This window comes from Onthophagus taurus, chromosome 1 (assembly GCF_036711975.1).
Source record: "Onthophagus taurus isolate NC chromosome 1, IU_Otau_3.0, whole genome shotgun sequence".
Classification (NCBI taxonomy): domain Eukaryota; kingdom Metazoa; phylum Arthropoda; class Insecta; order Coleoptera; family Scarabaeidae; genus Onthophagus; species Onthophagus taurus.
In genome coordinates, this window is record NC_091966.1 from 13,985,439 (window position 1) to 13,998,242 (window position 12,804).

A 12,804-nucleotide genomic window follows, 5' to 3' on the forward strand; every position below is an offset into this window, starting at 1 on the left:
TATGCTCTGCATAAATGTAAAGGATAAAATGCGTTAGAAAAGACTAGATTAATTTCAGCGAAGAAACAGACTGAATTGTTTGCCTTGTGATGTATAACTGGATAAGGGTAATCCAAGAAATAGGTAGGTAAATATGGGAAAATGAACTGTAACAGTAATGTGAAAGCAACATGTTCACTTAAGGAGGTCGAATACCAAAGAATACTGCAAATGCAAAAAAAAACAAGTGAAGATGTATAACAGGAACAGTAATGTCAAGATCACAACGTCAGAAGATGTGATGATAGTTTCCACTGTAGGTGTCGTCGAGATTATATCGATATATATAAGAAGAAAGAGAAAGAAATTAAGAGAATCAAAATCGCCAAAACAGAATATAAATTACTTTAATGTCACTTTTCTAGGTTGGTGGAGATTTTTGGAGGATCGAGTGTTTGAACTCTATGCATGCAGATTCACTGGCTAAAATTGTTCTGCAGTTTATAAAACTGAAGTACAATTAAAACGAAAAGTGCTGTAAAAAAGAAATGGAGCCAATTGAGGGATCTACAATATAGAAGAATGAACACAAGTCAGTAAAAAAATGTTAAAAGAGGATAAGGGTAATGCAGGAGAAAGCCTCACTATGGGTAGCTGAAGCTTTAAATGAAACCTTCCTGAAGAAGATAAGGCAGTCAGAAGCCAAGACGTTGTACGCAATGTAATCATTTGGAAACCCAGATCGACAATAAGAGAGGATTTGACGAAAACATTTAAGACAGATCCACAGAACGTTGAAATATATCCCTGCAGGAAATTCGGGCACATTCGAAATTATGGTAGATGAGACTACTTGGAAAATCGACAAGATATATCCACGTATAGCACCAGCAAACGACAGTCCTAAAAAAAAGGTACTGAAGATATTTCTGGGAATTTCGAGGTTATGGCATAACTAATGGTAGACGGTTGTTGCTAACAACCACAAAGCCTGTGAACAAGGCATCAAAGCGAGGGAAGTTTTTAGAACACATGTTTTTTACTATTTTTATGACTGTAAAGGATTTTGTGTCGAATTTGTCTAATCATAATAATCAATAGTCCAATAAGTAAATATCATCCACAAGATGACTTAGTTAGAAGAATGCAAGGATATATCAATAATTTTCAATCACAATGAAAGCATCGGCAAAAACGCTTTGGTTTTTCGGCGGTATTGGGTATTGGGCCATCAAAATCCAAATGAAAAACAGATTTTACACACTACTGTATAAGAAGCGAGATTTTACATGCAAAAGATGAGTGTGGATACAAATAGCACAGGATCCTTTTCTGGACTTTAACTTCTTTAAGGGATCAATCACTAGGGACAAATATTTTGGATTTTGTACAAAACGAACTCATTTCTTCTATAACGACCAAATTCCGGATAATATTCCACCATAATGTGGTGGAATTAAAATATGGCTGTTAGTTTCAACGAATTAATAACTGAACGCCCACCAATCTCATCCGGTTTGATTCCGCTGTACTTTTTCCTGAGGGATGTCTGAAAAGCAAGTCACAAGTGAAGTGAGGAATCAAGAGAAGGCATTATTATATATATGTATGACTAAATTCATTGATTACCATGGTTATTTATGGCTACGACTATTTTGATCATTTCACACAAATTGGAACTAATTAAACATTAATGTTATGTTTCTCGAAAATTTTCAAAATAAAAATGAGCTAATAAATCTGTAATAAATATACCAATTGTATTTAAAAAAAACATCAATGACATCATAACTTTATCAATTATGGCAAAAAAAATTCAACATAAAGATAAAAAATTTAAAAAACCTATTTTGACCTGTTTCAAACATTTTTAACCAAAATACTACTTTACAGATGCACTTTATACTATATTAATTTTATAATGATATTTGATTCGTGTTTCAAACTATGTACATAATTACAACCAAATTATCAAGGTACGTCGATCTAGATATATAAATTGGTTTGGACTTTAATTAATTACGTTAACCATTACAGTATATACGACATGTATAACAGCCTTGTACCATTTAGTATAACGCAGAGACGGTACGAGTAAGATGAAAGTGTTATTTTATCAATTTATATCAGTATATTGTCTGATCAAGGTGCGTGTTAATGTTTCAATTTAATTCTTTTAATACATAAAATAATATTTTAGAATCTACTGGGAATACCTCCAGGTTTAGTTAAGAAAAGTTCATTTCCAGTTGGTTTACTAATACAATTATGTCTATTTACATTGACAATTGCAACCATGTTATCTTCGATTCTCTTATATATTACATTACAAACCTTTTTGTTTTGCATGGATTTGTGGCTAATGTGGAAATATGGTAAGAATTATGGTGGCAGATTAAAAGGACAGGATGCACAATTAGAATCGACTGAGGAGAAGGTATCGATTTCGGTTATGGTGATATTGAATCATAATGAAGATAATAATGTCCTATATAAACGATTAGAAGAAATGGCTAAAAACGTACATAACAGTTTTTACAAATTATCATGTGCCGTCGAAAAATGTTTGGGGTACCCGTATTACATAAAGAACCAAGTAACTGATAATGATTGCTTAGTTTATGCTAAAGTCAATGATAAAGAATATTTAACCCGCGATGAATTACTAGAATATATTCAAAAGAATTGTATGATCAATGTTATCAATCAAAAAAGGTTGTGGTTTGGTAGGATATTTACGCAACCCGTTAAATGGAATAAAAAAAGTGAAACAATGAAACAAACAGCAATAATGTTAGTCTTCAGACATTGTTTGGCTGACGGAGTTTCGCTCATAGGGTTATTAAAAAATTTTATGATTCGCGAAGAAAATCCCGAAGTTATGAAGCTTAATCCGAAATATACTACAAAACCGAATTTTTCATTTGACAATGCTTATATTTATCGAAATCCGTTAACTTGCGGACGAGATGAACCCAAATTTGATATACCAAACAGCGAACGTAATATTGTATTTTATATTGAAGACGAAATAAAATATGTGCCGTTGGTAAAAAAGATCAAAAACAAACTAGGGGTAGGATTTACAGAAATATTAATTGCGGGGTTAACTGCTAGTTTAGCGGACGTATTAGCGAGGAGGGGAAAAACTATGGATAAGTGCCAAACAGCAGTTTTATTCAGACCGATTAATGAAGATTTAGTTAGTATTGTTAACGGAACATATAATTACAGTAAACTTACGAATGATTCAGCAATAGTTATGATTAATACTCCAGTTACTATGGAAAAGGGAACCACTATGTTAGATCGAGTTAAATCTATTGGAATTGAGCTCGATAAAGCTAAATATTCTGTTGACAGCTTGGTAAGTATAACAATATAATAATTGTGAACCCATCTAAAAAAATTGCAATATTAAGGTGTATTATGCAATTGGAAACTTAGGACATTTATTACCTGCTCCTATATTAAAACATGCCATGATCTTTGTTACGAATATATCAGCTGGTGCAACTAATGTTGGTGGATTAAAAGCTGGAACAATAGCTGGATGTGAAGTAGAAGCTGCAATGTCATACATAGCATTTTATTATAAGACATGTTTGTATCTGTTAATGTATTTAATCGGAACTATTAATTCTCATGGCATTTCTTTTAAAGGTTTTAGATTATCTATATTTTCGAAAGGTGATCGCTTTCAATTAGCACTCACAATGAGAGAAAATGTAGTGTACAACCGAAAAGATGCTCAAGAAGTTATTGATAATATTTTTACGTTTGTTGATAATTTAAGTGAGGAGTTACAAATCCAATAATACATTTTGCATAATTACTAATTAATAAGATGTATAAGTATATAAGAATAAATATTCGGTAAATATAATAATACACAAAGTAGTATTGACATTTATTTAGCAGTAATAGAATCAGTATCGACGAAGTAATTCTAGTTTTCCCTAATAGGGGAATTTGAAGGATAATATTGAAAATGAACGGAAGTTAAAACTTGAGCTGGTGCGCGTTTTAGCTTAATAAGTATAAAATTCGTTGGGTTTCTGCAAAAACCAGCTAAGTTTTTAATAGGCCATTTTAATGTAATGGGAGTTCCTTTATCAGTTACTTCAACAGTTTAAGTGGCATCTGTGGTGTGTTCTTGAAATGGGTGTCGACTTTGCAAGAATAAGATAATTGCTATGACGTGAATATAAATTAATTACGGTAATCATTAAAGTTACATTAACCTAATAATGTTACAAAAGCTATCTTACAGTTTAAAATTTTGAGCCAGGTTTAATGTGGTACTAGTATTTATACAGGATACTGTATAACAAATTAAGTGATTTTCAGGGCCGAATACTCAGACGGGGGTAAGTTGATGGTTCCCTTCCTTTGGTCACCCCATTTATTTCGCTCACGTATTTTGAAATAACTGATCTGTGGTCGCAACACTGAGCATTTCGTGTAACAATACCTGTTGGTGAAAGCAGTGATTGAGCAATCACCACGACGGTCTGTTCGAAGGCATGCTGTTGTATTGGGGATACCAGACCGCAGTGTAAAAAGGATCCTGTATTCCAATTTGAAATTTCATCCCTATAAATAATGAACTCTTGATACAGTTGTAGCCAAGAGACTAAGCCAATCGCCGAAATTTATGTGAGCAAATGCTTGCACAGATTACTCTACATGCAGCTTCCTTTAGTACCGACGAAGTGCACTTTCACCTTACTACAGTTTGCTGCTGGGCTGAATATAGCCCAGCAGCAAACTTCCAAATTTTTCACGAAATACTACTAAATTTAGGCAGTGTGGATTGTCATATCATAATTTGGCGTCATAGGCCCATACTTTTTTCAGCATGATATGTGAAAATATTACAAAAATTTTCTGCAGCTAAGAATGGAGAAAATTGTTGAAAAGTAAGATGCCATTATAACTCACACAGCTCGAAACTCACTAACAGCTTTGTGAAAAACTGTTGCCGGACATTTGGTCTCTCTGAGAGGTGATGTGGGGGTCGTTTAAACAGTCACCAGATTTAACCATATCTGACATCTTTCTGTGGGGATGTTTCAAAGTGTGGCCGTCTAAACTTACTAGAACTAAGGGACCGGAATATTGAAGCTAAATAATGCTATACCTCGTGAAATGTATGAACGAGTTCTACAAAGTTTCGTTTTCTAAATCGTATATATTGTACAATTCAGAAATAAAATCATTCTTTCTCTACATACACCCATTACTTTTTTATAGCACCCAAAAATTCTTAATCTGTTTTGCCGATTGCCGTTTTTATTATTTCATTTTGTTAGATACGTCACATATATTTGAAAAATATATTGCTTTGTTAGATAATTACAAGTTATGAAATAACCAATCGGGAAATATTATTACACTTGTGCAAGACTCTATAACAGGTAGATGAAAAGCTATTAGTAATGTAAAGGATATCCACTTCATTGGAATCCGTATGAATACATGAAGTAAACAGAGCAGCATCTCAATTCAAAGAAATTTTAATTGGCTGTTTTATTTATTTTATTTTGTAAACTATAGTTTTGCGAGTTTACACAAAAAAATAAAATCGGAAATGACGATGGTGCCATCAGAATTAAATATTCTAAATATTTTTGTAGGATCGGTAAACGTTAGACATTTTATCACTTTAATTTTATGGTTACCTAATTTAAACCTTCCTATATGATGAAGTAATTACCTAAGGGTAATTATACGTATGTGCTAATGCTTTCCAGCATTCATTCGGTGAAAGGAGTCTATTTTTGGTATAAATATAAACGCGTTCGGTAAATTGGTGATATTTTAGACAAAGATTATAATAATATCAGCTATGACAAGACTATTAACAATTACACAATAAGTAAACAACTCAAACGTCGCCATATTGCTACGTCACATGGGCCAAGGTGCCGTAATTCTTCAATTCTAGCTAGGTATTATATGTAAGTGATAAATAACATAGACGGTTGAAGAAAATACACTATCAATCTTTGAAAAGTCTTTCTGATTGGCATATTACATCATATTAAAATTTGATCAAATTAATATGATCATGTTTGAGCTTCATAGAAGGCTGTTGCAGCCAAGGACGGTGCACTACGTTACACCACATGCCACGTCCAGTCAGCTGGCACAATCGTCGTTAACGGTAGTGGACTACAAAAGAACAAAGGATGTAGCAGTCCTCTTAGATTCTACAGTCCTTGCTTGCAATATTATTACTAAATATTGAAAGATGAAAACGTTGCTCCTACAACCATGTCATCAAGAATGTATGCATTGTAAAAGATTTACAAGACAAAGTCAAGCACAATAAACTTACCTATATACCACCTTATAAATTAATGAGTACATAACTCATTACCAGAGTACGAATAACAACTGCCATGGAAGATCGACGACGAACACTCATCTTCTAGTTTTCAAATGATATGCTCGCATGATATATATTTAAAGCTTTGTACAGTACCTGCATTCACAATCGATGGATTTGCAAAGAAGAGATTTCGTTAAATGAATTCCAGCTCTAGTCGTATCTGTCTATTAAAATACTAAGATTAAAATACCAAGGGACAATCAACGATACAAAAAACAGAATATTACGAAATCAATTGTGAATCTTGTTCGGCAATAAAGAACCAATTAATAAATTTATCACAGTGACTCAACACAAACAAGTCACTGAAAATGCTTTCCAAAAATACAAAATTGCAAATTATGATGATTGTGGTGAAACCCGTATTGCATTCTTATGTCCGTTTAGCAGAACGGGTAATCGAAAATTATGGAAAGAATTCGAAGAAGTGATCGCAAGGCGAAGATCCGAAGGATCAATTTGGAATTAGACAACGTACTGAAAATCTCATTGACAGATTGGAACTTGCAAAGAGAAAGAGAGACAGATTACAGTACTATTGCTAACAAATGTGAATGAAGTCCATCTCCTTTCAGATTGGCTTTAACTAGATAAAACAGTTTTTTTCTGAAAAGTAGGTACCTCCAGGTGATGCAGCAAAACAAGAATGAAAAGTTCTTCGCTATCTCCTCTGCTATATAATACTTGGATAATTGGACAAAATATTCAGCAGGCAGAAATAGCAAGCTTCGACAGAAAACGCACGAACAAAAACTGCCTGAATAACCTGAAGTGCGCAGAGAATGAAAGGAATATTGCATACCTCGGGCTGTCATTTAATCATAAAGTAAAAGTAATACAATAAGGATTATAGGATCCATAATAATTTCTATAACGTATGGAGTAGATAAAAGCAACTTAAAAATATTCGAAAAGTATTAATTAATTAATTACAAGTACAAGGAGAAGACAGCAGAAGGATGTAATAATTGTAAAAAAAAATATAAATTTTGAAATAAATACTACTATTTTTACTACTACTACTATTTTTATCAGCACCTAATTAACAATGTTTTCAACATTAAGGTGTATTATGCAATTGGAAACTGAAGACATATGTTACCGGCCCCTATTTTAAAATATGTCATGACCTTTATTACAAACGTAACACCAGGTGTAACTAATGTTGGTGGATAGAAAACAGGAACAGCATCTGGAGGTGGAGTAGAAGCTGCTATGTCATACGTAGCATTTTATTATAAAATATGTTTGTATTTTTTAATGTACCTAACCTGAAATGTTATTTTTCATGAGAATTCTTTTAAAGGATTTCGATTATACATATTTTCAATAGGTGATCACAAAGATTTAGAAATGCAATAATTCATTTTTTATGATTACAATTATATAAAATATATTATGTTTATTATAAAATATTTAAGCGAACTTATCTGAAAATTTTGTTGATAAATTTGATTGAAAATCTTGTAAATCTAAATAGCCCTCTCTATTCATAAAATGTAAACCCTCTATTCATCAAAAAATGTGGTCTGTGAGTCCAGGATGGAATGATATAAAAGGGTTAAAATATCAACTATTTTCGCTATACAAAACTGTCAACAACATAGTAACAATATAGTTAGTTAATAATCTGTGCCCATTACATTTCAGTAAACACTCTGTGCATAATTTTTGTGTATCGTTAACATAATATGAACACGTCATTCAGGATTGAAACTCATTTGAGGTGAATTTATTTATTTTACAAATAGAGCAAATACTAAAGGGCATAAATAATTTATACAATTTTTATCATAGATTAATTTTATCAATTGAAATTAAAATTCTCTTTGAAATTCTTCTCCATCCGGTTCCACAATTTTGTTACAATAATTTTAACAAATTTATTATACTTTTATAATACAGAATTTGATTAATTGGTTTCAATTTAATGTTCCAGTTTATATGAAAAAGTTAATTCTGTTGTCAGAAAACACATATTGTATGTGAAGACTGAATTGTAATAATAAGTTTATAAATACTCTTTTAGAGTGTATCAAGATTAATTAGTATTACTAACAAAACATTGTAAACTTACGACTGATTCAGCTCAATAGCAATATAGAATGTATGTATGATCGTGTAAATGGGAAAGTTTTGAAAACGCGTCGACTTTGCCAAATCAGTTAGCGACTGGGAAACGGATCGCTAACTGACACACCATGTGTTGTTTCAGGCGGTGTTTATACGATCGTTGCAGTTGAAACGTTGTTTTTCACAGAATGCACAAACTACTCAGTTTTTCCAACACATATCTTGGTAATTCAGGAGAAGCAAATTGTTGCAATTTCCAACTGATGTTTCTACATTATAACTGTCTCAGTAAACAGGATGACGTGTAATAAACGAACTTCTACAAATTATAAGTGTTTTAAGATCACAATATAATATTTGTCCAGGAGGAAACAGTTTTAAAATTATTTGTACAATTTAGCATTGAGCAGATATCGTGCGTGGAATTCAAGAATGACGTAAATTAAATTAAGGTGTTACATTATATAAAAAGTGATTGTCAAAAATCAAATAATGGCAAGAACATGAAAGCCAAATTTTAGTAGCAGACATAAATTACTCTTAAAAAACTCATACACAAATAAAGCAAAACCTTGTATTTAGATAAAGCAGTTTACAAAACGCTTAATAGGTAACCGTAAAGTTGGATAAACTTTTCATTCACGTGTAAAAACTAGTCTCTTTTTTTTCAGGATAGAATTCAATTCAAACTCTTTTACAAAACATCACAGGTTCTGTATGTCTCGAGTTCTTGAAAAATATTTTTCCTAAACTTTTGGATTATTTACCTTTAAATGGTCCCCAAGGACTCCAGATTAAACTCCGTTGGAGTTCAGTATCTGTAGTTGTTTAAAAAGTTTCATGTATTCACTGGTAAATGAAATTCCAGAGTTCACCAAGGGACAGAACATTTTTTTTAATTGGAGAAAAACACTAATATCTGGAAGTAGTTGTGAAACGTATAGGGAGACCTTATGTCGAAATTTAAGGACGATATTTTCTTTAGTTGTTTTAGTATGTTTTAAGAATCGAAGATGTCTTACATGCCCCAATATTAAATCTTCATCAAAAGTAATATATTAGAAGCTCTTTTAATCAGACCCCGAGCAATCGGTGAAATCTACGTGTAGGAATGAGTTTAAGGATAAATGAGGTTGTCCCTAAAGTAAAAAAATATAAAAAGCAATTTCAGTCTTAAAGCTGATGAAATAAAGATGATATTCCTTCTACCCTGTATAATCGTTCTTGTTCAAACCACGGAAAAGGGTGTATAAATTTTGGAGAAATGCTTGGTAACAAAATAAGAAAACAATGTACTGTATGGCACACACAGTACGAATAGCATTATTCGATTGGTTATATAGTTTTTAATGGAATTACGTTCATCTAACCACTTTTCCCACCTAGACAAAGCTGCTATGAATTCTGTTAGGTGAATTAAATGCGATGTATTCGTCTGCTAACATGATGTCATTTAAAATACTGAGAAGTACACGCACTTCTCACAATTCGAATTTAATATGTTTATTATAGATAGCCAGGAATTTTTTGTATTGGTGGGAATTGTTTGATAGAGGCATATGTAAAGTTTTATTAATAAATCTCTTTCCCATATTTGAACTTTCGATGAAGATCGTTGACACAAATCAGAGATTAAGTTTTAAATCTGAGGAAAACGAAGAGTTCAAAATGAAGACTCTGCAATACGTCGTGGAATTGACGTTCTCGACTCCTTATCTAAATAACGAAGAAGAACGTCAGTTCAATACTTCCTTTATAAGCGGAGAGATAACATCGCTACTCATCAGACTCCTTCTGAAGGTCCTTCTACTCAAACTTATACTCACACTTCAGCTAAGTAAAGCAAAAATAAAAGGTTAAACTCAATGTCAAGAACTGCTGCATATGTTTTTAAGATAATCTCACAAAAAAAGAAAGAGAGAAGTTCCAGCAATCAATTTAAATAGTCAAGACTCTGATTTTTTTAAAATATTGCTTATATCGTATAAAAAAATTTCCTATTCATGATCACAAAAGTGTGGTAATATGATCAGCTAGCGAAATTAAAGCGTCCTCTTCCCAGTACTTGTTGAAATAACTATCGGTATGAATAATATGTTTATGACCGAAAGTCTTTTATAAATCAAGAACAATCAACTCTTCATTTTATCAACAGTTTTACTAATTTTTAATCAAAATTATATGCATTCATATGTTTTTACTTAATAAATAAACGTATTAAAAGATATAAAACTTATTTTTCAGATTTTAACTTTTAAAGGTGATTATTTATTTCTTATGACTTGAATGAGCTTCCTTGAATGTTGTATTTTTGTTAAATGAGATCCTAACATATCTAGTAGAATTTTAAACATTGCATGAGATATATCAAAAATATTGGAAGAATGTCACATCGGGAAATAACGTGCGGTATTCTTCATTAACTTTTTTAACTCTTTCTCATAAATATTATATATTTCAAATTTTACTATTTTTGCTTACATTTGTTCTTCACTTTATGTATGACTAAACTACAAATGATAACAAATGGAGAAAATATGCGTACTGATTATTCGAAAATCCGTATACTCCGTAAACAGTGGACAAAGAAAATATGTAGATAAATTAGCACTTTCGTGAGAAATATCAGATATTTAATTTGTGGCTAATTATAGGAAGTCTTACGAGGCGTTTGAGAATGTACTAGACGATGGCCTCTGTCGTTATTTTTACATTTTATAGATATTGCAGATTATAATGCACTTGTGATTTGGATGATCCAGAAACCTGTATGAAAATCCAAAAGAATGATTCTGAAAAATAAACTAAAACTATTTGTGCAAAAACAAACTACAGTAACGCGTTAAGAATCCGAAATGTTAAAAATCCGAACACGTTTAGCAAATTTGAAATGTTTGCACAATGCAAAAAATACGTTTTTGTTCCAATTCTAAGGGTCCATTTAGCTTGAACGCCAATTTCATTCAGATATTTGGGATTTTCAATGAATTTCAAACAGTTGACATCGCCTGGCATTGAATCTAAACGTACTCTAGCAATAAACAGTGTTGTTCGTATTGCGTTAGTTTGTCACACAGTGTCTTCTGTACGCAGTTCAGATTTTTTACGTTTAGGTAATTGAATTTGCATTATGACATCGACTCCAAAAAAACAGATTACAGATTACACATTTTTTTATGATTGAAAGTAAAATGAAGATATTGAGTAGACTCGAGAAGGGTGAATTGATTGCACCTTCGGAAAATGTGTGATGTGGGAAATGCTACAACATCAGATGTCAAAAAACAGAAAGACGACATTTTAAATTTTGCATCCAAGCTACAGTCAGATGATGGATCCAAACGAAAGAAAACAGAGACTGCAAATGACAAGTCGATAGAAGATGCTCTGTATTTATGGTTTTCCCAAAGTCGTAGTTTAGGCAAATCCAACTGTTTAGGTGATCATGCTGACTTTAAAGCAGCATTGGATGATGACTATTCTCAAGGGGAGATACTATCAAGATTAAATTTTTTAATTTTGTATGGTATAGTGGTATTGCTAGAGAAGACGTTTACAACAGTGACGATACCCGGATAAATTGGAAAGCTGCCCTTCAAAAGTCTTTAGCCAAGAAAAAACTGCGCCACATTTTAAAATATGTAATGAGCGAATTACCCTGCTTACAGTGACTTATAGAGTACCGAAAAGTGCCTAGATGAATTGTAACACTTTTACAGTCTAGTGCAAAAATGTGTTCTTACCAAATGTGAAAAATTTTCAATGAAAAGCGTTGGTAATCATGGTCAAGTGTTAAATCCGATTGCTGAATGATTTGAGGTGACCTTTCGGTCTAATTTCACGCTCCTAATCCAACCAATGGATCAAGATGTCATTGAGTAATTAAAGAAAACTTAGAAAACAAATGCTATACGTTTTATAGGATCTAGTCACTATAGAAAACCTCAAAAATTGATGGAACAAGCTTTGGCTTGTAGGAAACTGGAAAATGTAAAAGAGGTGGTAAACCTATGTTAGTTAGTTCCTAGTTTTCATGATTGTGATGATTGCGACCTATATTGTACCTCACTTGTAGCACAGAATTACCAGAAATGAGACTGATGATCCCTTGGATGTTGGAGGCAGCGCATTTGTTGACTTCGATTTCAATTCTGCCATGTTTAAGAAGTTTTCTCGAAAGAAGCGAAGCGATGGAACCGTGCCTTTGATTTCTGCAACATCAAAGGGACCGACATCAGTGTCATTTCTGGTTATTCAGTGCTTCAAGTGAGGTACAATATCATTGTCATCCAGGATTTCATAGCCCAGATCATTTTGTCCATAACCAACCTGGCCAATAACAACAAGGAACCCCT

At 32.4% G+C, this 12,804-nt stretch overlaps 2 protein-coding genes across 14 annotated transcripts in view; one reads left to right on the top strand and one right to left on the bottom strand.

Moving 5' to 3' along the window:
* Positions 1–12,804, bottom strand: part of LOC111429421 (Potassium voltage-gated channel protein Shaker) — a 411,559-nt gene that overhangs the window by 31,594 nt on the left and 367,161 nt on the right. The window lies entirely within an intron of this gene.
* Positions 2,019–3,879, top strand: LOC111429423 (uncharacterized). The gene is made up of 4 exons (XM_023065347.1): positions 2,019–2,126; positions 2,180–3,346; positions 3,402–3,582; positions 3,643–3,879. The coding sequence occupies exons 1-4, from the start codon at positions 2,079–2,081 to the stop codon at positions 3,795–3,797; spliced, it is 1,551 nt and encodes a 516-aa protein (XP_022921115.1). The 5' UTR covers positions 2,019–2,078; the 3' UTR covers positions 3,798–3,879.